A 27,496-nucleotide genomic window follows, 5' to 3' on the forward strand; every position below is an offset into this window, starting at 1 on the left:
CAAACACCCAAAGATCTCATGTTTAGGATCAAACCGAAGTTCCTACTGTGACAAACCATATAAAGAGAACTATCCTTTATCTGCTGGGTGTTTGGGGTGGTGTGACCAGGTGGCAGCTCCCATAGGTGTGAGATGTGAGGCTTTGCCATGAAATCTTTGAGGTGAGCAGCTCTTGTTTGCCAGGGCCTCAGCTCCCTCAGAGGGAAAAATTCCTTCCCAAAATCCCATCCCAGCCTGGCCCAGCTGTGCCACCGCGGTGTCCCGGGGTTTGTCCCTGCTGCTTGCCCTGGGTGTGGATTGTCCTCTGCTCCAGGCAACATTCCCTAGGGAGAGTCTTCAAACCACCACCAGCTGCTTCCTCGCTCCTGCTCTGCCCCTACGGATGCAATGATACCGATAAATTTGTGCTCGATTCCTTGGAATCCCAGACTGGTTTGGGTTGGGAGGGACCTCAGCGCTCCCCTCATCCCACCCCCGCCATGGGCAAGGCATGCCACGCACCAGCCCAGGTTGCTCCCAGCCCCATCCAGGCTGGAATTTGGCTGGATTTGCTGCAGAGCTGCTCCCGGAGCTCGCCTTGGCTCAAACCCGGCCGGGGGGGACCCGGGGCCGGGGCTGCGGCGGGGGAGGGACAGAGAGCGGGGCGGGACGGACGGAACCGGGAGGGGAGAGCGGAGCCGAGCGCGGAGGGAAGGAAGGAGCGGAGCGGAGAGGGAAGGGAAGGAGAGGAGCAGGCAGGGAAGGAAAGGGAAAGGAGGGAAAGGAGGGGAAGGAGCGGATCGAGGAGCGAAGGGAAGGCAGGGAAGGAGCCGAGCCGAGCCGCCAGCGCTCCCGGCCCCGCTCGCTCCGCAGCGCTGGGGAAGCGCGGCCGCCGCTCCGCCGCCAGCGCCGGGGCCATGGGGCGCTGAGGGGCCGCGGGAGCCTGAGGGGAGCCTGAGGGGAGCCTGCGCGAGCCTGAGGGGAAGCTGAGAGGAACCTGCGGGAGCCTGCGGGGAGCCCCCGCCGAAGGTAAGCGCTGCCCGCCTGTGGGGCCGCGGCCGCCGCCCGGGGCCGGGGCTGAGGCGGCACCGGGCTGTGAGGGGACCCGGCCCGGCCCGGCCCTGAGGGGGTCCCGCTGGGTCCCAGTCCCTGCTCCGTGCCCGGGGCTGCGGGGCCCATGGAGCCCAAGGACTGAGTCACTTGTGGGGTGTTTGGGTGGCCTCAGTTAAGTTTAGTCGTGGGGAATCATCACATGGCATTGAGAGGAAAAACCCCCAAACAAACGAGGGTTGTGGTTTGCCAGAGAACGGATATACACTTTAATTGGTTTTTTAAAATTACTTTATTTCTGTGCTCTCTGCATCTTCTAGATATTCTATGTATATGTTTATATCCCTTCTATTTCTTCCTATATTCTTTCTGCCTGGGTTTTCTGTTGGAATCGCTCATTTTATCCTGGCGGTGTTGAGGCTGCCGAGTGGCAGCATGATGTTCCATAGAATCGCATTCCCGGGATTTGTGCCTTCCCAGCAGCCTGGGATGGGGGCTGCCCTGCCGGATTCCCCCTCCCAAACAGGCCAGCCCCATCCCAAAAACCTCGGTGCACCCTGGATCCTCGGAACTCCGTGTGGGATGAGCGCTCCCGATGCTCCTCTCCCGGAGACATTTCCTCTGCATCATTTCCCTGACTGGTGCTTTGAGTCAGTTTGTTTTTCCTGAGCCTCCTTTTCTCAGTTCGGAGCCTGGTGGGAGTTGCGAGTTCAGAGAGGATCTGGGAGTTGTTGCCTTGCTGTGGCTCCACATCAGCTGCCTCAGAGCCCGTGGGGCAGAGAGAGGAGCTTTCTCCCCTCCTCAGGTGGAGGCTGAGGAGTTACAAATCAGTTCTGCTAAGGAACGAGGTGTTTGCTGTGATCTCTGGGGCTGGGATGTAGCCACGAGGGCACTGAATTGTTCTTTGAGATTCTCAGCATCTGTTGCAACAGGAAACATCCTAAGAGATCACCTGCACTGAGGAGAATTCCTGCTAGATATCTCTTGTATGAGATTCTTTTCAGCAGAATCCGTACAATGCCTTTTATTTTCTCCCTCTGGAATTCTGGTGTCCGTAAGAAGCAGCAATGAATAAGCTGAATAATTGCATTTGCAGGTTGTAAATCCAGTGGAACACAGAACTTTTTAGGCCACTTCGAGAGAGATGCTCATTTGTTGTGCCCCTCATTATCAGCTCCAGAGAGGGAGATGATGGTTAAAAAGGTTATGAACAAATCTGTGGTCTATAAATCATCTGGAATAAAAGCTTGTTAGTACAACAAGTGCTTCTCCTGGCAGATTATTCATTGTAATTCTCTGTTTCTCTTGTCATCTCATCTATTATAATGTTTCCTTGTACCTGCTCGGGTGCTCCAGGTACAGCTTTGTTCTCGTTTTTGGAATTTTAGATTCCAGGAAATAATTTTTAATGCAGTACTTTAATATGAACCTGAAGTAAAGGATGATACTGAGTCTTGTTGGTTGTTTTTTTCCAAAAATGCATTCAGGTTTTTCCTCCACCACTTCTGTATTTACTTCCCAGCTCTTCCCACGTCACATGGAAACCTCTCCTTGTTCAGCATTCAAATCCTGATCTATCCATCAGGAAGCTTAACCCAGATTAGCTGAGTAATCGTCTCTGGGAACACAAGGCTCCTTTAAAAAGTCACTCCAGTCAACTCCCTGGAATTTCCATGTTTGAAATGGATAGCCACGGATGGAGCTGGAAAATCCTGCCTAAAATGGCAGTTTTTAATTGGGATGGTTTCTTTCACCCACACATCCTTTCCTTGGAATGATCCACGTGGAGCTGTCCCTGAAGAGATGTGGGAAGTTTGAAACATTTGGGAAAAACAGTGACAAAACAATGCTGGAAACACCTTTATTCCTTTAAATTAAGTGCCCATTTTTCCAATTTTCAATCTTTATATGGTTCCCTTAGAAAATAAAATTGTCTGATTATGGCAGTGCCGTAAATCCAGCCTTGGCAGATGGAAAAAAAAACCTCTGGGGAAGGTGTAGGACAAACAACGAGGTGAAAAACCTCCCTTAAACTTGCTGACTGTTGCAAACAGATGAGTGGATATTTATATGAAATATTGCTTTGAAGGAGAAGGATTTTAACCTGATGTTATTACTCATGCTCTGGGCTTTTTTCCCCCTTTCCCTCAGTTTAGAGAATGAAAATAATTTGTCAGCTTCACTTTGGGCTCCTTGCTGCTGCAGTGTTTTGGTTTCAGGCGATGCAGGGGGATGCTTTAGCTGGGGTAGGTGAATTAGAGCTGAATTTCTTTAATTATGAAAACAGCTTTCAGCTTAAAGCTTGTTTTTACAAAAAAAGAACAAATTGATGCCACCCTGTTGCTGCTGAAAACATGCAGGGGAAGCCAGGCTGTGTTTCCTGTTACATCTCTGAGTGTTCTGATCATCTGTGAGCCCTTCATCCCATCATATCCCACATAATTTAGGATACATCCATTATTCAGATTAAAATCTTAGAAAGAGCTTGATGAATGGTACAGGGAAAGTAAATTAAGAACTTTTTTCTTGGTTATGCGGCAAAATTGAAAAATCCAGGCCTTTGAATTTAATCTTTTAACTTAATTTTTCATTAAATGTCTAATTAGACCAAGGGCCCGTTTGCTGCAGTGTTCTTGAAGCACAAAACTTGGCAGAATAATTCCTGTAAATCACAGAAGTCTCCAGAAGTCTGAGCAATTTTGCAAATGTAAGAAGACCATTTTTAGAGCACAATAAAAAAAGGTAAAATGGGTTATCCTTTGTATTTGAAACCAGTCTGAGAAAGAAGAGGAAACTTCCTGGGAGAGCAGATTATTCCGTGTCTGCCTCCAGTGGAATTCCTGCACTTTCTGGTGCAGCATCTGGCACTGCTGGCAGTGATGAGAAAATAGATTAGAGGATGAGGCTGGATTAAATCTGTGCTTATTCAGCTGCTTAAAAAATGTCATTCTGTGCACCCTGAGTTTGGCTTTTCCTCGTGTTTGGGCACTTAAGGATACACTTTGTTTATAAATAGCTCAGGGGTGGAAAATCCAGAAAACTCCCCTAGTTTTGTTGTTGTTTCTCCCTTTTCTGCCTGTCCATGTGGTGTTTTGTGTGTGTGGATTATGAGATTTTTTCCCCTCCCCTCCATCCATTTTCTTTCCTGATTTTTCTCTCCTCTTTGGAAGCTGAGCAAAGAGGGTTGTGGATATTTTTACCACTGGGAATGAAGTGGAACCAAAGCAGATCCAGGGCCTGGGAGAAGTTAAGGACAATCTTGGTGGTGCTGAAAATACAGGCTGGAAATTGGGACAGTGTGGAGCAAAGATATTGCATAGAGTGAGATATTTGATAGAGCAAAATTGGAAAAAAATTGCTTATTTGGGGTAGGATGATAAAACTTGGTACCTTTAGGGCTGAACACCAGAAAAATGCTGAATTATGGGCTTTGAACTGTGGGGGCTGGAGCCAAGTGGGCAAAATCTCTTTGGATTGGAGATGAGCTGTGGTTAAGGCCCAGTTTTCCATTAAAACCTGCTGTGGTTCTGGGATTCCCTGTTGGGATTTTTCCCTCAGCTCTTTCTGTTGGTTGCCCAGGGAATATTGCAGCATTCCCATTGTCCTGTGGGCTGCAGGAGAAGTGAGGCAATGCCAGTATTTCAGTGGATGGTCCCCTCTGTGGTAAATTAAATTAATTTCTGGTGACAGAAAAGCAGCAGAAGCCACCAGGATCCTCCACACCAGAGCAGTTGAGGGGACTGATGTCCCCTTTGTTTCTCGGAGTGTCCTGGAAGAGGATGGAAAACCTCCTCGGTGGTTTTGTGTTCTGTGGAAGAGCTGGGCTCTGTTCCAACGGATGCAGACTCTGAGATGACGTTTTTGAGGAATACTTGGAATATTCATTTGCAGGCAGCTGTTGAGAACGTTCCACCGAGCTGAGCCAGCTGCTGAAGAGTTAACTCAGCCTCATTTGCTCTCTAATTAATTTGCTGGGGGATAATACCCCACGTTTGACCTGGTTTTGGCAGCAGATTTGGTGGGAGCAGCTGCCGATGCTGGCACAGCCTTTGCCTCCCGTGCAGGAGGTGTTCAGGACCAGTGTGACCACAATGAGCACATGAAAGGCTGCTGGAGGTGCTGAGACCTTCCTCATCCAAGCCTTGCCGGGCTGCAGGAAGTAGGACAGGGATTGTTGGCAATAAAAGGATGTTTTTTCACGAGGTAGTCAAGGCAGATCTTGTGAAACAACGGCCAGAGCTCGCTGTGCTACAAGTGAAGGTGTAGGAAGAGAGAAGAGGGGAAGGAGAGGTCAGCTAAAATAAATCCAAGGAAACAGTCCAGCCTTGGAGACTCCAGAGAGCCAGGGAAGTGCAGCAGAGAGGGAACAGCAAATCAGCTCATGCCGGGGGCGTTTCTAAGCCAGGTCTGCAGGAGAATTCACCTGAGCTCTCCTAAATCCAGAGGGAATCTCAACCTGCTGTAGGGACAACATTCCCTGGGTGTTTCTGACCCAGGGAAGCTGCTGGAGACAGCCTGAGTGGAGCTGCCAGAGGATTTGCTCCTCAGGATTCTTTTGGGTGCTGTGCTTTTATTTCAGTGGTTCTGAACCTGTAAGCAAGAAGTTGACCCTTTGCTTGAGTAAATAACCACCAGATTTTCAGTTTTGTTTCTGCCTGGGCTCCTTGGTGAGCTCAGGTGCCTCTGGCACATCCGAGGAGCTGTGTTCCTTCTGGGAGATAAGGCAAATTAAGGCACTGCCTGAAGCTCGTAGGGAATCTGGGAGTTGTTGGAGCTGTGGTGTTTTCTCACTGATGTGCAGGAATCAGCTTTGGTGCCTAAAATCTGAAATGTAAAGAAAAAAGGGGAGAAATTTCCCTTGACGGAAGAGAACCTTCTGTAACCTTGTTGCTAAACAAAGCTCAGCTTCTGAGTCACTCCCATTGATCTGGATTGAATATTTGCTGCCTGCAGGATGGGCACCGAGGGATAAATCCCTCCTGAGCTTTGGGGGAGGATTAGGACCATGCTCAGCTGGAAAAATAAATTCTTGCCATTGATTTTTGTCCCATTCACGCTTCTGTAATTCAGTCATTGCTCAAGGAAGCCACAGACTGCATCCCAGCACGGAAAATCTCAGGCTGCCAGAGCACTTGGGAAATGTGGAGGATAAATCTGGCGAGGAGCTCCTTGCAACAGGGACACTTCCAAGGGTTCTCCTACAGAACTGGACACACACAGGTAACACATCAAACTCTGGAAGTACAGGCAGGGATTTCATGAATTCAGTAGGAAAGTGTGGGGAAAGGGGCTTGGAATAGGAATTTTGGGATGAATTCCAGAAAGGAAATGCGAAACCGAGGCAGAGAAAAGAAAGAAGAAGGCCAGGTCTGCAGGAGAATTCACCTGAGCTCTCCTAAATCCAGAGAGAATCTCAATCTGCTGTAGGGACAACATTCCCTGGGTGTTTTTGAAACAGGGAAGCTGCTGGAGACAGCCTGAGTGGAGCTGCCAGAGGATTTGCTCCCTTTATATTCCTATAAATAGTGGAAGCAGGAACTTCGAGAAGAGAGGAATCCAAAAGGATGAAGCCTCGGGAGTCACCATTTCTGAAAGCAGCAGCTCAAATGAGAAGCAGAAAATGATCCAGCAGCACAAGAGCTCTTGAGGAGAAAATAAGTGTCAGACATATGGGAACCTTCAGGGCGAGGCTGCTGTTTGATGGGACTCTGCTCAAGGAAAAGCAGATTCTGGGGATGCACAGCGTGCTCAGGAATGCTGATCAGGAATCTCCCAGGGCCTCTGCTGCTGGGGCTAAACCCACTCCTGCCTGGAGGGACAAACATCCCACTTTAACATTGGAAAAGTGTCACTGGCACAGCGCAGGATTCTCCATTTTCCAGCTGGGAGTGGCTGCTGGTGGTTGAGTTCCCAGTAACACCAGCGTGGGCAGGAGCAGAGCAGGATGTGGGATGTTCTTTGGAGGGTTTGGATTCCCAGCCCTGCTCCTTCCAGAGGTGCTGCTCTTCCTGCTGGAGAAGCCTCTGTAGGGGTGTTTTGGGATCCTCAGGGGAGGGCAGGGAGCTTGTCCCAGATTATCCTTGGAGAGAGGCCTCTCCAGGATCTCAGTGATGAGGGACAGGGCAGGGAGAGAGGAGCAGGATGTGGGATGTCCATTGGAGAGTTTGGATTCCCAGCCCTGCTCCTTCCAGCAGTGCTGCTCTTCCTGCTGGAGAAACCTCTGTGTGGATGTTTTGGGATCCTCAGGGGAGGGCAGGGAGCTTGTCCCAGGTTGTTATCCTTGGAGAGAGGCCTCTCTGGGAGTGGGTTCCAGGGCAGGAAGAGTAGAGCTGGGGTTCCATGGCGTGCACAGCATCCTGCTGATCCCAGAGATTCCATGGCAGGCTCTTGCTGGAGACAATTCCAAAGGAGGCTCCTCATAGGAAACTCCAGGAAAAGTGTCTCCCACTGCCATAACTGTTACTATTCATCCCAAATAGTTGTTGGGATGCCCTTTCCCACTGGTTCTTCCCAGGTGTGCCAGGCTGGGAGAAGGGAATATTCCTCTGTTGCTTTTGTGTCGCTTTTTCTTTCCCTTCTTTTTGCAAATTCTTTTTGCATTTCCTTTCTGGAATTCTTCCCAAAATTCCTATTCCAAGCCCCTTTCCCTGCACTTTCACATAATGAATTCATGAAATCCCTGCCTGTACTTCCAGAGTTTGATGTGTTATTTGTGCATGTCCAGTTCTGGAGGAGAACTGGGCCTGGGTTTTTCCCATTTTCCTTATTCCTTCAGGAGCCATGGAAACATCGTGGGTTTTTCCCAGCTGCTTGTGGGTCACTGATGAATCAATTCCATTCTAAATGGAAGGTTTTCCATGCCTTTTTCCCAGAAAAGCAAGAACGAGGCAGTGTTCAAATGAAGTCAGGCAGAAGAACTATAAAAATAAACATTTATTTCACCTAATTCTTTGTTTCCTTCTGGAGCCATATTCCCAGAAAATCAGATATTTTTAAAAAAGGGAAAAATAATCCACTCACAGGCATTGAAAGGAAGTAGAAAAATACATTTTTTTAATCTTCCCTTGTTTTTTATTCACCCACTCTCAGTATAAGGATACTTAAACTCTTTTAGTGCAAGACTCCTGTCATGTAAAATAATTGTAATTAATTCCTCAATTCAGGACTGTGTAGGAAAATTCAGGATGAATTTCCCAAGCGCAGGATAAGGGATTTATTTAGACTTATGGAAAAACAGAGATGCTTTATGATTAAAAAATAATGATTGAGCTCTGAGCAGACTCTTCCTGACTTTTAAGAAGCTTTGGTGAGTTTTCCTGGATGAAATATTGGATTTCTTCTGTGACCTGAGGTGTTCCTGGTGTGGGTTTTGCTGGTGGCTCTCACTGCAGGAGGAATTGATGCAGCATCTTGGGGTTGTTTGTTTAGAAAGCCAGGAATAAGCAGGAGAAATCTCCCAAACTCCTCTCATGGAATGGCAGCCAATCCCCCCAAAATTCCCTTCTCCCTTCCATGATTCACTGTATGATCAGGCTGGAATACAGTGCAATCCCTGGAGTATTCCTGGCTATTCCTTTTCCCATTTTACTCACCAGAGATGTTTAATTATTCCATTTTTTTGTCCATCTGGTGCTGTCTCATGGATCCAACACCAGTTTGGTGCTGGGCATTTGCTTCCCAGTAGAGCAATTCCTACGTTTTTGGTTGGATAAACCAGATTTTCTTTAACTTTCCAGGAAACCAAGCCTATTTTGGGGTTTATTGTTGATACTGTGCCTTTGGGAGCAAGGAAGTTGTGCCTGGATTGATGCTGGGAGTTCCAGCAGCTGCCTTGTGCTGCTTTGGATTTCAGACCCACAGTTCCATTAATTTTTTTTGGAAGTGTGGTTGCATGGATGGGTTTTTAAAGGGTATTTGTAGGTGTGTAACAGCTGCCCTTTAATGGGAGGAATGAAATTTATGGGAATTTGTCATTTGAGATGGAAAAAAATTGGAGGCAGCATAAAAATGTTCCCCCTGTATTTATCTGTGACTTGGTGACTAAAGCAGTGCAGCTTTTCACACTAAATATAATCAAATCATCTTTTCCATGATTCTTTTTAAGGTAAAATATCTGGAGAAGGCTTCTTTCCCTGTTGGAATCCTGTGGGCTCAGATCCTCTTCCCTTTTCCTGCAGAGGAGGGTGCAAGGAGTGTTCTCCATCTGGCTGGGGGCTTAAAATTATCCTGTGTTTTGATGGCTCTGCAGATGAGTTCAGTTCTGCATTCCATGCCTAAAACTGGGAAATTAAATGGAGAAAAGAGCAGGAATGCTTCATTCCTGAGCCATTCCAGCTGCAGGAAGTTCAGGTTCTCCATTGCACCCAGTGGTTTTTGTATTTTTGGGCTGGCATATGAAGTGGGACTTCTTTCTTTCAGTGAGCAGGAGACACATTTCCAAAAATAAACGGATCAAGTGATATTGGAATTTTCTCTGGGAATCTGCCAAAACTTCCATCAGAGACCTGCAGTCATTTGTGAGGAGGCACAGGCTGTTCCCAAGCCAAGGGAAATCGGGTGGGAGAGATGTGGTGAGGGGGAAGAAATTCCTGACTGTGAGGGTAAAGTTGAGCTTTTCCAGAGCAGCTGTGGCTGCCCCTGGATCCCTGGCAGTGTCCAAGGCCAGGCTGGACATTGGGGCTGGGAGCAGCCTGGGATGGTGGAAGGTGTCCCTGCCCATGGTGGGGGTGGGATGGGATGGAATTGAAGGTCCCTCCTAACCCAGACCAGTCTGGAATGCTGTGGTTCTGTGGGGTCAGTGCTGTTTGATCCCCGTGGGAATGGAGCAGGCAATGCCCTCTTTCCCTGCTATCCTTCCCTGCTCTTCAGCCTGAGGAAACTCTTCCATCCTCGCCATCCCATGGTGCTGCCAAGGGAAGGGAGGGGAAATCCCTCTGTTCTCCTCTCTTGGGTAGAGGTGGCCCTTCAGCTCTCCAGCTCCAAAGCTGATGCAGAGGAAAATGGAAGGGGCTCATTCTGCTCACTCTGGCACCTCAGGACCTTGGCATTGGCCTGGGGTTCATTGCCTTTTCCTGCCTTTTCCAGCAGCAGAGGTTTCCCACTCATGCCCCGAGGATGTGCAGTTCAGACCCAATAAATCAGGTTCCAGCTGCTCCTTTGCTCTGGCTTTGCTTCCAAAGGGCTCATTCTCTCCGTGCTAGGCTGGATTATATTCCAAGCTGTTCCCTGCTCCACATTTGCTGCGGGAAAACAGCTGAGGGCCCAGATTTTGCAGTTTTATTTTGGGCATCTTGTTTGTTTTGAGGAAAAAATCCATTTCCTTCTATTCTGAGTTTTCAAAGGGAGGAATATGAGCATTTCCTTATCTCCGGGGAAGCAGCTTCATGAGGGCAGCACCTGAATGTGGGAGCGAGCTGGGGATGAAAAGCCCTTGGCAGGGAGAAGGGAAAAGGGAAGCTCTCCTGGAGTGCTTCCCCCTGATCCTGGAGCAGCAGATTAGGGCAGAATGTAATTAATAATGAGAAGAAATCCATTAAGTTGTTATAGTAACTGGGAAGCTGAGGTTGGAATGTATGATCCGAGTGACTCAGCTCCGGGGGAAGGGATCTGGGAGCCCACAGAAGGAGAGCTGGAGCTTCCCTTTCCCTGCTTTCCGCTCTGTGCCTGGGAAGCTCTGGAATAGGCATGGAAAAGGATCTCCCAAACCCTAAGCAGGAAAACCAACTCATGCCATCACTCTCGTCTCTCTGCATGTCTGGTGATCCATGAAAAGTTGGGAAAACTCACCCCAAATAAGTGGCAGTGTCATTCCAAGAGGCTCTTTCAGGATGGGGAATAAGGAAGGAGGAATCTGGAGGTTCCTGTGTCCTTCAAAGCAGCACCAGCTCCTTTCTGGAGGCCCCTTGGAAGGAGGATACCTACAAAAAAAAGGAATTTATTTCCCAGAATTTATGTGGGATCTTCCTGCGGAAGGAAGTGCATTCATTTTGTTGTCCTCATTAAAAATATTGGTGTAAAATGGGAAAGTTTTACTGGAAAATCTGTATCACCTGCCTCTCTCCAGGTGTTTCTGGCAGGGATTCATGGATGAATCGAGGAGTGCAGAAATCTGGGATAATTCTTTAATGGAAGGTTTCCCTGCCTGTGGAAAGGTTTGGCATGAAATGATCCTTAAGGACCCTCCCAATCCCAACCAATCTGGGATTTTGGCTGCTTTTTGGAGTATTTTGCATCCAGAATTAATAATAAACCTTTCTAGCCAAGGTTTGTTATTCCCTAATTCTCCTGGCTGTGTTCAGCCCCTTGGGAACAACGAGGTTTTGGTGAGGAATTAACTGGGTAATTATTTTCCGGTTGTAAAGCTGAAGTAATTTGCTGTTGGAATGGTCTGTGGTGATCTGAAAATCCCTGGGCAATATTTAGGGATTTCTTGCATCTGCTCAGGTGTAAATGAGTTTTTAAAAGGGCAAGAATTTGGATTTATTAAAAAAAAATACAGATTTAAGACTCGACTTGGAGATGTCTCTGTGTTTGCCTCTCAGCTTCAGGTTTATGTGGAATTCGTGTGTTCAGTTTAATTTCTGAACCAAATTTAACCTTTTATCTATCAGCAGCTAAGGTTCAAAACAATCAGTCTTCATTTAATCAATAGAAACATTTATTGTGAGATCCCTGGAGGATCTTTAAGGTCCCTTCCGACCCCGCCCGCTGTGATTCTCTGTTCCTGCAAGATGAATGAACATACATTTAATGTAAAAAAATTGCAGGGGAGTGTCTGATTGTAGTAAAAATTCCAAGAAAATATTCTGTTCCTTGGATAACGTGGGATTTTTGATCTTCTCCTTCCCGAGGTGATGAGGACAGGTTGAAAAACTGATTTTTAAATTCTGTTTTAATAATTATCTTCTCCAGCTGTAAGAAAGACATTGTTGTTTTGCTTTAAATTTTACAGGCAGGAAAATCCCTGCTGTCAAATCCATGTAGTAATTAAATCCTGCTGGCTTTTTCCAGGAATACAGGTGCCCTTCAGCTTTCCAGCAAAGTAGTCCCAAAAGATGAGAGTTTAAAACTCCTCTCCTGGTGCTCCTTGGGGATTCAGGGAGCTGGGCAGGGATTTCATGATTTGGGAGGCTCCAAGTGAGTTGTGCATCCTCTTAATCCACATTTTTTGTCCAAGAAAAACACATCCTAAGAATAAAACGGGAAATCCTGCAGAGAAGTTGGGTGGCTCCTGTGACTTGAAGAATTTCTGTGTTGAATTTTTGTATTTGCAGCACTGGTTGCCCAGAAATAAAATACTTGGGTGTTGTTGGGACATTGTTCTTTCCAAAGAGCCTTAGGTTAGGGTGGAAGAATATCCTGGCTTAGCTGGAAATGATCCTTTTGTGCCTCAAAGCCTCAGCCTCCAAAATCCCAGGATCCCAGACTGGTTTGGGTTGGAAGGGAAATTAAAACTCCTCCAGTGCCACCCCTGCCATGGCAGGGACACCTCCCACTGTGCCAGGCTGCTCCCAGCCCCAATGTCCAGCCTGGCCTTGGGCACTGCCAGGGATCCAGGGGCAGCCCCAGCTGCTCTGGGAAATCCATTCCAGGGCCTGCCCACCCTCCCAGCCAAGAATTCCTTCCCAATATCCCATGGAATTCCATCCTCTGGTGGCTTTTGACATCCAGGCTCCATTTGCAGTTGCTGCCCTTTCCCAGAACTGCACAGAACTGTGATTTTCCTGGTGAGGCTGGATGTATCCAGGTTGGGATTCCTCTTGGAACACCCTGGGACACGCCCACATCCCAAAATTTTGGAATTTCCACTTTTTCAATTCCCTCTGTAACTTCAGCATTGAATAACTTGGCCAGAAGAGCCAGATTTTTTATGGTGTCACACACAAAAGGGCGCTGACACGGAGCTGATCCCTGTGGAATGATAATTCCTTGCGGGAAGCGCCGGGATTTTGGAAGCAGGGGTTACTGAGCAGGGCTCTCCTCGTTAATTGCAGCCTTTGAAGGATGGAATTGGTTCAAAACTTCCCAAAGTGTTCAGCAAGAGGCAGCCCCGGAGTGCTGCAAGGATCACTCTACATAATTAAAGGAGGTTTTGATAACTGGGAAAGAAATTACCGGGAGAAGCTGGAAGAAAATGCTGGAGTTGGCACTCTCACCTCACTTCACAGCACTCCATTTTGGAGCAAATTGCAGAATGAGCTAAGTCACTTTTTCATTTAAAAAAAAGAAAATAAAAGCTGATAATTCAGCCTGGCATGGAAAATAATGCAAATATTTTCCCAATAAGCAAAATCTTAGATCCAGAAGGAAGGAAAACAACCACAGTCAAAGGAAACAGGAACATCTGCTTTGGCTCCAAGGAAAAATCCTGGAAGAAGAAAGCTGAAATATCCCTGTAAATCAATTTTCCCCCCTAAATCTCCTGCTATAAATCAGTGTTGTCAAAGATGCCACTTGGAATATAGAAAATCAAATATGGAAGTGCTCGTAGTGGCTGCTGGAAAACATGGGAGCATCTCCAGAATGCCAAATACTTTCCCTTTAGTCTTAATTTCCTTTTTTTTTAATTGGATGGGCAGACAGAAATTTCAGTCTGGAAATTGCAAACATGGAAAAAAACCCTGGGATAAAGCAGGTTTGGAGCTGACCACGGTGCTGTCGTGGCTTTTTTAATATTCCCAGTGCCAGGCATTGCCTCTGCAGTTTTGGGTGAATATTTAGGAAAATGCGATTTCTCTGCTCCAGAATCCTTTTCCTGGGAAAAGAGAGGATGTGGAGGGTGGAATTTAACCAGCAGCAGGAGCTTGCTGTGGCACAGATCCCCATTTTCCCTTTTTAGTTGGATTTTGGGTGTCCCTGTGGTGAGAAAAGCGGGATACTTGTCTGGAAATGGTGGTTCTAATTGGCCATGGAATGTGTTTTTCCTCAGGTGTTGGAGTTGATTTTTAGCTGGTGTTCCCTGGCCCTCAGGGTTGTGTTTTGGAATCTGGGATGTGAGAAAAGCAGGAGCTATCGTGGACAGAAAACCAGGATGCTCCATCCTGGAGAGCCCTTTTCCCACTCTTGGGTCGGTCAGATCCTCGCCTCCCATGTTCTGGGAATAAATCATGGAATTCTGGAGTGGTTTGGGTTGGGAGAGACCTTAAAGCTCATTTTTTCCCAACAACTTCCACTTACTCAAAGCTCCCTCCATGCAGGTCTCAGCTTTCCCCTGGTTCTCCAGAGTTGTCCTAGAAAAAGTGGATTTAAAAACCTAAAAAAGGTGAATTTAAAAGCCTAAAAAAAGTGGGGTTTGGAGGCGATTTTTGCCTCTGCAAAGATGGAGTTTTGGGTTTAAGGACTTTCAGGTTTCCGTGATGGAATTCTGATGTTCTTGTGGTGTTCCCGAGGGGGGTTGAGCTTAGAAAGCCTAAAAAAAGGGGATTTAAAGGCCTAAAAAAGTGGATTTTAGGACAATTTTTGGCTCTGTAGAGGTCGAGTTTTGGGTTTGAGGGGTTTGGAGATTCAGCCTGGAATTCCTTTGTGGAATTCTGGTGTTCTTACAGTGTTCCAAGGGGGGTTGAGCTTGGAAAACCTCCAAAAAGTGGATTTAAAAGCCTAAAAATGAAGTTGCTGCTCTGATGATGGATTTCATCTTTCCCCACTATTCTTAGTGGTTTTTCCAACAGGAAAAACGGGCAAAGTGAGGAATATCCTGCTGTTCCAAGACTTCTGGAGGATGAGGATGAGGATGGTCTCTGTTTGTAGGCTTGGTTCTGTTCTGTGCTTGGGGTCCTTGTGTGGCTTTGCTGCTTGGCTCTAAAATAAAATTTTAAAAAAGGGGGGAAAAAAATCCTTCTTTTCGGGATATTTGGCTCTTCCCAGAAAAACAAAGAAAAGGATTTTAAAACCTTTTCTCTTGGAGCAGAGCAACCTGTGGGTGAGTTCAGGACGGGAAGAAGTGAACAAGGGGCAGGAGCTTTGCTTCTCCAGTGTTTATCCCACATTAATCCCGATGGATCTGCAGCATCCCCCTTCTCTGGGAAGGCCAGCAAGGCTCAGTGATGCTGCTCCTTTCCCAACAGAAACACAAGGGGAACATCAAATCTAATTTTTAAAAAACCAGCCTGAAAATCTACAGGGGGAAGATCCACGTGGGTGAATTTTCTGGGGTTTGGTGTATTTTTAAACTGATTTTTAAATAATAATAATAATAATAATAATAATAATAAATAATAATAATTGTTCTTTGCTCTCTGAGAGCTGCTCAGCTGCTCTGAGGAGTGGGAGGCTCTGCAAGTCATTTGCTCAGGGAACAAGGAGGAGAGAAATTGCCTCATTAATAGTCTGCCTCATTTTTCCTGGTAATTACCTTGGAATTCCTGATGCAGGGAACACTTCAACTGAATCCTTCGGAGCTGTCAGAACTGATTTTTAATTTCAGTTCACTTTCCCACAATAGGAGATGAGCTTTTGAGAAAGAGAAGAATAAAAATCCCTGACATAGTCAGGGAAACAGAAATTTTTTTTCTGCCCAAGCTGTGAATATTTGTCTGGAAGTTTCCTGTCAAACCAGGGCCATATATTCCAGTGAAAATTCCAGCTCATGTTTCATGGGAATGCTGCAGAGCACGTCAGGCCTAAGGACAGCAAAATACACATTTTTTTATTGGAACTGAAAGAAATGAAGAGAAATGACAACTTGGTCATCCCCTCTGCTGGAAATCCAAGAATTACTGGAATTTCTGGGACAGGCTGACTGGGTTATTGGCAGCCTTAATGATTGGATTGACTCCAGGGAAAGAGGAGTCCTTGCAATCCTCTTAATCTTGCTGATACCCTGGGAAGGAACCTCCTAATCAAAGTTAAGGCACTGTTTAATAATAATTAATTATTTTGAAGGTATTTTTTTGGGCCATGCCCAACTTTGTTGGAATTTTCTCAGGCATCTACAAACATCATCCTGCCTTTAACATTTTTTATAGTAGGAAAATTGGTTGGATTTGTTATTAGAGATAAATTTATGACCTTATCCTGGTGCCTGTTGGCTTAAACCAGCAAACTTGGGATTTAGACTCAGCCTGGCAATTAGGACAGAGCTCAGAGCAGCTTTGGGAGAGGCTGAAGTGGAGGAATCCCTTCTGCAGAGCCTTGGGGGAGGCCAAAGTGGAAAAATCCCTTCTCCAGCTGGATGATACTGGTAGGTCTCAATTAGCAGAAGTTATTTGTGATAAGAATTGCAGTGACAGGAAATAAAGGTGCTGCCGGCTCTCAGGGAGAATCCTGCTCATGGAATCAGCGTAGGGAGGACATGGAGCTGTTGGAAGGAATCCAGAGGAGGCTGGGAATCCCAAACTTGCACATGAAGCTGTGTTTTAGGAATTTCTGTAAGTAGTGGATTTCCCACTGGATGAACTGGGGAGCTGTTTTTAAAACCAGCGTGTAGGAAAATCAGGCTTCATCCCATGCATCCGTGGGATTTTATCCTCCATCTCCAGGATGATCCAAGGGATGGAGCAGCTCTGCTGGAAGGAAAGGCTGGGAGAGCTGGGAATGTTCAGCCTGGAGAAGAGGAGCTTTGGGATGACCTCAGTGTGGCCTTGCAGGGCCTGAAGGGGCTCCAGGAGAGCTGCAGAGGGACTGGGGACAAGGCATGGAGGGACAGGACACAGGGAATGGCTTCCCACTGCCAGAGGGCAGGGATGGATGGGAGATTGGGAAGGAATTCTTGGCTGGGAAGGTGGGGAGGGCCTGGAATAGAATTCCCAGAGCAGCTGGGGCTGCCCCTGGATCTCTGGCAGTGTCCAAGGCCAGGTTTGGATGAGGTTTGGAGCAGCCTGGGACAGTGGGAGGTGTCCCATGGCAGGGATTAGAACTGGATGAGCTTTAAGGTCCCTCCCAACCCACACCATTCCATGATTCCATGAAATCCCTCTTTTCTGAGTCACTTTTCCCAAGTTCCAGCCATGGGTGCTAATAGATGCCCTTGCTTATATTTTGCAGAGTGCTGTGAAATCTTCCCAGCTTTTGATGGAAATGAGAACAGATTGAGTTTTCTGAGGAGGAGGGAATTTCTCGGAGCTGCCAGGAGCTCTTCAGAGCAGTTGAGTTGTTGCTGTTCACAAGAAAGAGGAAAAGGTCACAGAAAAGAACAACATTTTCCTCAGCAAATAAGTAACAAAAAGGGGCTGGTTGGGAAATTCTTAGGGATGTGTCCAGGGAGGGCTGGAGCAGCTGAGGGAGCTGGGAAGGGGCTGGAGTCCCAGGAGAGGCTGAGGGAGCTGGGAAGGGGCTGGAGCCCCGGGAGAGGCTGAGGGAGCTGGAAAGGGGCTGAGCTTGGAGCAAAGGAGGCTCAGGGGGGACCTTGTGGCTCTGCACAAGTCCCTGACAGGAGGGGGCAGCCGGGGGGGATGTTGGGCTCTGCTGGCAGGGAACAGGGACAGGAGGAGAGGGAACGGCCTCAGAGGAGGTTCAGGTTGGATACTGGAGAACAGTTTTTCCCTGGAAGGGTGGTGAGGCATTGGAATAAGTTGCCCAGGGAGGTGCTGGAGTGACACTCTCTGCAAGTGTTCCAGCCTTTCCCTCCTTCCTCATTGCCCAGAGCAGCTGGGGCTGCCCCTGGATCCCTGGCAGTGCCCAAGGCCAGGCTGGACATTGGGGCTTGGAGCAGCCTGGGACAGTGGGAGGTGTCCCTGCCATGGCAGGGGTGGCACTGGATGATTTTTAAAATCCCTTCCAATCCAAAGCATTCCATGATTCTATGTTAAATAGGAGCCCATATGTTCCTCCTGGGAGAGGCAGAGCTGAGATTGTCACTTTTCTTTGGTGGCTGTCACCCTGTCTGAGTAGGTGCTTCTCCCTGTGAAGTTCTCACGGATTTTAAGGATAATCCAGTTTGAATCCCTGTTCACAAATGATGTAATTCCCTGTGGGATCAGATGATCTCCTTCATCCCAGCCCTTTCCTTAGCAAAGCTTCTCCAATAATTCTCAATTCAGGTGCCTGGGTTTATCTCTGAGCATTTTTAGGATCGGCATTTTGTTGGGAGGAAAAATCCTGCTCCAGGAATGTGGTGGAGTTGAGGAAGAACAGGTGTGGGACTGCAGGATGTGCTGTGTTACGGGACTTTCACTGGGGTTTGTTGTGGTTTTTCACTGTTGATTTGTGTCCTGCCTTCTGCAGAAGTGGGAGGAACTGGATTTAGAGGCTGGAAGGAGCTGGATAAACAGCTGCTGTTCCAAAAAGCTGCTGTTCATCCAGGGAACAGCTCCACAGGAGCAGCAGGAACGGGATTCTGACCCAGCCTTGGCTGTGTTTTGGGAGAGAGGAGGATCTTCAGGGGTGAGGGGATCAATGGGCTCCTCACATCCCCCTTTGGCTTTAATCCTGCCCATGGAGAAGCCCAAATGCGTGGGAGAACGGCACCATGATGGAATGTGAGCCTCATATTCCAAACCTTCCCAAACTTGCGTGTGAGGATGTGTTTTAGGGATTTCTCTAAGTAGAGGATTTCCCGCTGGATGAGCTGGGTAGCTGTTTTTAACCAGAGTGTAGGAAAATCAGGAAAACCAGTGCATCCATGGGATTTTATCCTCACCACTGTCAGCTGCCTGTTGGGAACCCTGTAATCCCTACCTTGGCTGGATCCCTCTGGAATTGCTGGAGCGTTTTCTCATCAGTTTTGAAACACAAGGGCATGGAACACAAAAATCTTCAGGTGTAAAAAGAAAATGCATATTCCATGTAGGGATATATTCCAAGAAAATAGTTTACACCCAACTGCAGCACTGATTTTTCTTCACAAATTAGTAACAAATCCAAAGCTTTGCTGCTGTTCAGCATTCCCTGCTCCCACACCCAACCAATCCTCTGGGATACAGGGTTTTTTTGGAGGATTTGGGTGCTGGAGAGGAACTCGTTGCATGTAATAAAAGTCTGCATCAATGAGAAAAAGTTCGTGAGGAAAAAATTCCCAGGAAGCCTCTTTGGAGTGTTTTCCTCTGGTTTATTCTCCCCTTAAATGTTCATCCCAAGTGTCAGATTTTCCTGGGAAGGCACAGGAAAGAATGAGTCAGATTTTAATGGGAATTTAGTCATGACTAAAGGAAGCATTGGGTTTTCTTCAGGCCTCAGAACTGCAATTCCCACAGAACAAAAGCTGGGTTTTGTCTTTATCCGTGTCCTGCTTAAATTTGCTTGGACAAATTGATAAATATTTATAAAGTTGTGGTGTGAGCAGCCTCAGATTTTCACAGAAATGATCTTCCAGGTGAGTCAGCCTGGTCCATCCCTCCACATCCCATTTCCTGCTGTCCAGCCTGATCCTGGAGTTCAGCAAAATTTTGGAGATATTCTTAAACTCTTACTCCTCCAGATTTTTTTTCCCCAAAGAATGTGTGGGTTGAGGTTTAGTGGAGAATGTGAAGGTGGTGCTGGTTGAAATTGATGATCTTAGAGTCTTTTCCTGGCCTTGATGATTCCGTGATTCTCAGAAGTTTCCCTGGATATTTGTTTCTGTGGGTGTTTCTTTATTTTGTCTTCGCTTACTTCTCCATGCCAGTTTGTGAACTTGCACATTTTCAGGAAGGAAATGCAGTTTGTGTTGGGATCCCAATCCCTGTAGAGCAGGGCAGTGACAAACACCCCAAACTGGGCTTTATTAAGCCCAAATTGGACTTCATTAAACACAATTCTGCTGCTTCCTTTTGGTTTTTCCATGGATTTTGCCAACATATAAAGGGGAATCCGTTTCTTTTTCTGGCAGCAAGCAGTCATCCCATGTTATCCCTCTGTGTGCATGTCATGGGAATATTTAACATTGATATCTGGGAATGGATCATTTAATCCTTTTAGTAACAGGGTTTTAATTTCTCATCATTGTTGAAGATCAATAAAATCATTCAACCTAATCTAAACTTCGACTCTGCCCCTTGAGCACGACTTCAGTGCTGCTGGAAGGGCGAAGGCTCTTGGAGGCAGGAGGAGAATTGGTCACAATGGGATCATTCCCCAGGGAAGCAGTGCATTCCCAGCAGTGCATTCCCAGCACCGGACACGTTCAGCTGCAGAGGGTGCTGGGGCTCGTCCCGACAGGGGTGCTGCCAAGGAAGGTGGGAGCAGGTGATCCTTGGGGTCTCTTCCACGTTAGCATTCCATGATTCCATGATCCATGATTCCATGAGTTTTCTCACTCCTAAATGTGCTGAGGGTGAGGAGCCAGCTGAGGTTTGTGGAGATGGAATTTTGCCACGCTTCGGGGTTTTAAAAAACCTTCCGCTGCTCCAGGGTCTAACCCCACCCTGGGGGCTGTGCAGGTCACACCTTAATCTTAATCCTAACCCTAATCCTAACCCTAAACCCATCCTGGGGCTGTGCAGATCCTGCCCTAACTGTAACCCTTCACACACCCTGGGGGCTGTGCAGGTCATGCCCTAAACCTAATCTTAAGCCTAAATTCACCCTAGGGGCTGGGCAGGTCCTGCCCTAACCCTAACTCTAATCCTAACCCTAAACCCACCCTGGGGCTGCGCAGGTCATTCCTGTGGGTTCTTACCATAACAGCAGGGTTCCACCAGGCCATACTCCTGTTTTTCCCACTGTCTGGCTCTGGTGATGGCCGTGGATCCTGGGGGAAGCATCCCCGAGTCCTTGTTGCTGTCCTTGGCTCATCCCTGCCCATCCCTGTGTGGAGAGAAGCTGGGGAGGTGCTTTGGGACCCAGATCCCACAGCCCCGGGATGGGCACTGCTGCAGCAGCACCATCCACAAACGTGGTGTGCATGTGAGCACTGGGAATGCTCTGGCTGCCAGGGAGGGATAAATGGGAGTGCTGCATGAGGAAGCCCAAGGAAATGGAAACAACTGGGAGTGCCCCAGCTGCGAATGGCAGGAAGGAAAACCCCTCTCCTGCAGGAGGATCTGGCTCCACCTGCCTTTTCCAACAGGCTTTGGTAATTATTTGTAATTATTTGAGAAGTGCCCAGCAGGCTTTTGTGCCTTCCCAGCACATTTGAGATGGTTTTCCATGAAAATCAGGACTGAGGACTGAGCAGATCCAGCCTCGTGCTCAGGAAAAGGGCCCGTGGAGCTGTGCAAAACTTGGGATAAGAGTGGGAAACAGAAGTGTGGGAAGCCAGCGCTGGCGTGGGGGTGGCACTTGGGGACACAGATTAGTAGGGGACACAGAGGTGCTGCTTGAGGGTTGGACTTGATGAGCTTAAAAATCTTCTCTCCAGCCTTAATTCGATAATTTTATCCGAATGGGGAGCCAGGGATAAACCAGCTCTGAATTTAGCAGTTCATTTGTTAGCAAACCCAGCTGGTTATTCAAAAATAGGTTGCTTTTTTTTCTTTCAGCTTGCCCCTCGGAAGAAATTGCATTCACCAGAAGTTTTTTTATCCGGGGCTGCACTCAAATCTCAATAATGAAGAAAAGCAGAAGTGTCATGACAGTGACTGCAGATGAGGTGAGTTCCTGCTGAAGTTCTAGTTTTCCTTTTTTCCCTTTCCTTTTCCATTTTTTTCCGTAGTAAAAATGAGCTAAAAAGTTGATTTTGTCTCATTTTTTAAATATAATCTGGTTTGGCTTTGATTGCTGACGGATCATCGTGGAGGATTTTTATATAATAAGCAGAAAATAAGCCCAGCACATTAAAAAAGGAACCTGTGAAAGGTTTAGAGGAGTTTTATACAGGTTTTGTATGGGCTGGTGGTCTGTGGGCAGGGAATGTTGGTGGGATTTATGGAGTATTTGCTCTGGACCCCACCTTTTTTATGTATAAATATATTGGTATTTCAACAACTCAACGCTTGATATGATGATGGATTTTTTATTTCGTTATTACCTTTGCTAATTGCCATGGAAATTCCCAAATAATTGAACCCCAGATCCCATTCCCTGGGGAAATGTCTCCGTTGGGAATGATGGCCTGATAACCACAGCCTCAATTGGCTGGTTTGTCATAGGGCTCCCAAAAAATGGGAAATCACTTGGAATGTTTAGGAAAAGAGTGGAAAATAAGGGTTGGTGTATCCTGGAGCAGTTCTCCAGTAAATAAGTGTTGTTTCCCACTCTTATCCCAAGTTTTGCACAGCTCCATGGGCCCTTTTCCTGAGCACGAGGCTGGATCTGCTCAGTCCTCAGTCCTGATTTTCATGGAAAACCATCTCAAATGTGCTGAGAAGGCACAAAACCCTGCTGGGCCATTCTCAAATAATTACAAATAATTACCAAAGCCTGTTGGAAAAGGCAGGTGGAGCCAGATCCTCCTGCAGGAGAGGGGTTTTCCTTCCTGCCATTCCCAGGAGTGTTTTCCACCCGATTTTGGGCTGTGAAAGACAATGGAGAGCTCATGCTTTGCATTCCATGGAATCATTTAGGTTGGAAAAGACCTCCAAGATCATGGAGTCCAACCAGTCCTGAAGGACTTAATAAGTGATGATGGATAACTAAACCTCACTCATTTTCTCTGGGTCCCCAGTCCTGGCTGGGAATGTGGTAGGGATTTATCGGGAAAGTGAACAGAGGGATTTAGGGTTTGGAAAAATCAAAATTCGGGAGCAGGTAGAAGAAGAGGATCAATGTGGCCATAAAGATAAACATTCTGTGATTAAATTCAGCTTCTCCTGAAAGCTCATCACATGGAATACAAAAATAACCTCATTTATTTTGGACAACTCTCTTTGAGGAGCTGAATTCTTTGGGTGACACCAAAGCTGTTCTGCTGTGGGAGAACTCCTGGATGAGCTTCTGGGAGACTGACAGCCCACTCTGAGATCATGGGGGTGTTTCAAATAAAAATCAGGAGGAATTAGAAGAGGGAAAAGCTTCAACTGATCAAAACAGAGGTCAAATTGGAGAAATCTGGGAACAGCCCTGAAGGATTTTGTCTGCTCTGGGATTTTGTTTTCAGTCGGTGCAAATATTTCCTGGTCTGTTCAGGGCTTGTTCCTGGGAATGGAATCTGGATTTGGTGGGAGCTTGGAGTGCTGGGATCCCTCAGGCTAGTGGGAAAAGCTGGGAATGTTCTGTCAGGAGATGAGAGTCCCTGGGTTGTGTGGAGAAGGATCCAAATGGGTTTTTGGGGATTATTTCTCCCAGCAGTGTCAGGGGAGCCAAGCTGGACGTTCCTCTCTCGAGAGGAAGTGTTCAGTGAGGTTGGAATTAGCTTGGATGAGTTCTGAGTGAATTTCCAAGTGCATTGATGATGACACAATAAAAAGCAGAGCAGTCAGGCTGTGCCAGGTTCTGGAGCTGTGGAGTTCTCATCTCCTGCCATAACTCTGGCTGCAGAATTGTGGTTTATCCTCATGGAGGAAATCCTTTGTTTGCAGAATTTAGGAACTTGAGTGGCCTCTGTGTGTTTGCAGAACTCCCTGGATTACCTGGAATGTGGGCTCAGCAAATCCTACAGCACTTCCAGCCACGCCCTGGGCATTGACCTGTGGAGGGGCCGCAGGTGCTGCTCGGGGAATCTGCAGCTGCCGCCGCTGTCCCAGCGGCAGACGGAGAGGGCCAGGACACCCGACAGGGACATCGTGTGCAGGCCGACCACGCTGCCCCTGCTGCCGCCTCCCAGCATTGCCATCACCACCTACCACGACTGGTAGGTCCTATCAGTCGCGTCTAATTGTGGTTTTAGGAATTAATTTGGTTGGTTGGTTGGTTGGTTGGTTGTTTTCTGGTTTCAAATAGGCTTTTTCCTCCGTTTTTAACTTTAAACACACAGATGATATGTTTTCATCTGATTGATCAATGTTGGTGTAGCGTGGATGTAAGTTTATGAAGCAAATTATTTTTGTGGTTTTTTGGAAATTCTACTTTGTTAAAAAAACTCGCCTGAAACTTCTGATTCCGGTCTTGACTGGAGGATTTTTGTTCCTGACTTGGCACCCATACGAGTTCAGGGTGGTGGTAAACTTCCACAAATGGTTGAGGAAAAGGCTTTAACTCTCTGGATGTTTCTGGCTCTTGTGGGAGGAAAAAGGCTTGGGAAGAACCCCACTGGATCTAAAATTAAGCTCGAGATAAGTCCCCGAGAAACCATCAGAGAGCTGATTACAAGGGGGTCGCTCCAGGGTGAGTTCCAAAACTGGAGCTGATGCCAAGTGCCAGAACAAGGGAATTAATCCAGAGGGAGAGGAGGAAGGCAAAGCCCTGAGTGTCCCTGTGCTGGAACTGGATTTTATGGCAAAAGAAGGATGTGTGTCCTGCTTGTCGTAGGAACATGGAGATGATGTCAATGTCACCTTAAATCCTGTGCTCTCAGCTTTGGGTTTAGAGTCAGCTTTAGGTTCTGAACTTTCCTCTCTCAGCTCCATTTGCTGGTTCACGTTCCCATCATTGTTCCCAGCTGGAATCTGGGTTTCTGTTAAGCTCAGCGCTCCGCAGTTTGCATTCAAGCAGCTCTAGAGGACATCCCAAATCCATTTGTTAAAGTCCTTTGGAAAGAGTTTTCCTGCTGAAAATAGGATTTCTAAACTGCCCTGGATAGCTGAGATAGAGGAATTGCAGGAGCTTTTGTCCAGGTTTTGTGATTTAATTGCTGGGATAAATGGAGCCATGAGTTCCCTAATTTTAGATGGATTGGGAATTCTGGCAATAAAAGGGTTGGTTCACCTCTGTGGCATTGTGCAAATGTTCCCTTTTGTGGGGCAGGAATTTGTATTCCCGACTGCCAGGCCAGCGGGAGCCTTTCCATAGGGTGACTTGGAAGGATGGATTCGCTCAGAGCTTGGAATGTGCCTCTGTCCATGGTTTGGGAGAAACGCCGTGGATTTAGCAGCAGTTTCCCTGGAACACAAGAGGGCACCGCTGCTCCTCTTTTCCGTTTCAGCGCAATCCATGGATGGGGATTTTCCTGGAACGGTGTGTGCCGATCCCAGGGAGCCCTGACAACACTGCTCAGGTTGTTGCTGTTCTGTAGTGCTGTAAGATTCCCAGTTTTCCATAGGAACTGGGAGTTGCTGGTGTGACTGGGATGCAGCACTGTCCCAGCTCCTGTTTCTGCATCCTCCTCACCTCCCTGACCACTTACACTGGCTGATCCTACAAGGACTGGCCTGAACATTCCCATTTTTTATTTAATCCTAATCCTCACCTCCCTGACCACTTACACTGGCTGATCCTACAAGAACTGGCCTGAACATTCCCATTTTTTATTTAATCCCAATCTTCACCTCCCTGACCACTTACACTGGCCCATCCTAAAAGAACTGGCCTGAACATTCCCATTTTTTATTTAAGTTTTAGGCGTTGAGGAGTTCTGGACCAGGTTAGCACTGAGCTCTACCCCATTCCAGGCAGTTCTTCCCTACAGAATTCCCAGTGACTCAGGGCCTGCCCATCCTCTCAGGGAGCCCAGCTGTGGAGTCATGGAAAGTTGAAGTTGGAGATGATCCTGGATATGGGATAGAAGTCCAACAAAACTGCAAACTCAGTGCTTATTAATGGCCAAAAACCAAATTAATTGAGGATTTGAAGGAAAAAAAATAGTGGATAAAACATGGAAAATGTTTCTGGAGACAGCTGCTGGTAACCAGCCAAAAAAAAAAAGGGAGGCTGATCCCAAAGCAATAATTCCAAACCAGCTGTGATGTAATAATATTTTGTGTGGAAAAGGAAGGGAATAGTCACACAAAACAGCTTTTATGGATGCTGCAAGGCAGGAGGGATATGGGATAGAGATCCTCAGGTGACGATCTGAGTGGGGAAATCTTGGAAGCTGCTTTTCCACAATTTTTGTCCCTATTTTCATCCAAGTTGTTCCAATGTTTCCCCCATCCTGCTCCATATTTTATAACTCCAGCTTTGTGATAGGAAATCCAGGCAGGAGGGAAGAGCTAGGGTGTGAAGAATAAATTTGTAGCTGCACTTGGAGCATCCAAAAGAGTTCTCTTCCCAATTTTTTTGATCCTTAGCATCTCCTGGGTTGGATTTGGCAGCTCATTCCCACCATTTCTCCAGGTTTCCCTCAGGTGCGTGGGGATATGTTGATATTTTGAAGGCTTTGCAGCAGATCTTGATGTTGAAACAAAAATGGGATTTATGGTGAATCCCAAAGCATGAGGAAATCAAGGCTTTAGGAATTCCATGAGGAGCTGATCTGGTTTAATATTAAATATATGCACTTTTTTAGGATTTAGTGGGTCTGGTAAATACTTAGGATATGGCATTAAATGCCTTATTAAAATATGGACTTGCTGCCTTGTTACCCCTCATTTATGGGCTGTTTCTTCTGGAATAATTTTATTGTGGAGCCTGGGAATGAGAATCTAAAAGGAAAATATGAAGGGATTGATCCTATTCCCCACATCCACCTGGAAACCTTCCTGGAACTGGGATAAATCTACTCAGTCTCTACTCCTGTAGTACTCCCGTTGTTCTCCAGATGGTGGTGGTGGGCAGCAAATTAAAAACAGTGTGAAAAGCTAAATAAAACCGAAATTCGGGATAATTTTGGGCACTGAGTGACTCCAAACCTTCCTTGGGAATTCTGGCTTCAGCCAGAGCCGTCTCGTCTGTGAAGAGCCTGTGAAGCTGTTGGGAATTAATTGAGGGATTGATACAATGGGAATTAATTGAGGGATTGATAAAATGGGAATTAATTGAGGGATAGATAAGTGGGGATTAATTGAGGGCTAGATAAGGAGAATTAGAATGATAAAGGGGATGAGATTTGCATGGAGAATTAAGGATAATAAAGCTGGAATCAGGCTGGGAAACCAAGCAGATGCTCCTTCCATGTCTGTAAATCCTGTGGATGAAAGGAAATATTTAGGAAACTTTAACAGGAATTGTAAGATGAGTCCCAGAAATTCAGAAGGAAATGATGTTTTGGAGAAGTGTGAGGGGTTTTTTTTAAATTTTGTTTTGTTTTTTCAATGTTGTTCCAGACCTTGAGATAATACCTTGAGAAAGTGGAGTCTTATTTTGTAGTTAATTTCAAATTCCCGTAGATGAGAACTGAAGGAATGTGCTGCAAGCTTGAAACAGGAAAAAAAATTGATGAGCTGGCTTCCCATGTGGTGTGAAAAATCAAAAACCTGAAGGAAAAAAGACTTTAAAATGGGGTTTTAATTTTTATACCGCTATTTAAAATGATTTAAATCACAGGACGGACATCAACTGGTTCAAAATATGGATAATTTCCATAAATCCTATCAGTTTTTGTGCTAATGAGCAGGATCAATTATTCTGCTTGAACATCCCTCCTGGATTTCCAAAGCCTGCTCCGTGTTTCTGGGGGGCATTTCCTTCCCTTGGAAAAGGAGGTCAGTGGTGCTCCTCAGAACATCCCATAATCCACAGGGAAAAGAGGTTTTAATTACTCCTTGCTGTTTCTGGGAAATGTCTGTGGAAACCTAATCCTGAAACTCAGAATTCCTGGGGTTTTTCCTACGTTTCCCAACAATATCAAAGATGTCTTGGAGGAATCTGGGAACAGCCCTGAAGGATTTTGTCTGCTCTGGGATTTTGTTTTCAGTCGGTG

General features: G+C 46.6%; 1 protein-coding gene across 3 annotated transcripts in view; it reads left to right on the forward strand.

The window, feature by feature from the left end:
* The first annotated feature begins 780 nt into the window (after positions 1–780).
* Positions 781–27,496, forward strand: part of PDE4B (phosphodiesterase 4B) — a 174,720-nt gene continuing 148,004 nt past the window's right edge. The window contains exons 1-4 of one of the 3 annotated variants that reach the window (XM_032117501.1): positions 781–1,008; positions 17,011–17,145; positions 21,363–21,472; positions 23,376–23,611. In XM_032117501.1, the coding sequence (XP_031973392.1) occupies positions 21,431–21,472; positions 23,376–23,611 (278 nt within the window). In that variant the 5' untranslated portion in view covers positions 781–1,008; positions 17,011–17,145; positions 21,363–21,430. The remainder of the gene's footprint in view (positions 1,009–17,010; positions 17,146–21,362; positions 21,473–23,375; positions 23,612–27,496) is intronic. The other 2 variants (XM_032117502.1, XM_032117500.1) reach the window with 2 other exon arrangements.

This window comes from Corvus moneduloides, chromosome 9, assembly GCF_009650955.1.
Source record: "Corvus moneduloides isolate bCorMon1 chromosome 9, bCorMon1.pri, whole genome shotgun sequence".
NCBI lineage: Eukaryota > Metazoa > Chordata > Aves > Passeriformes > Corvidae > Corvus > Corvus moneduloides.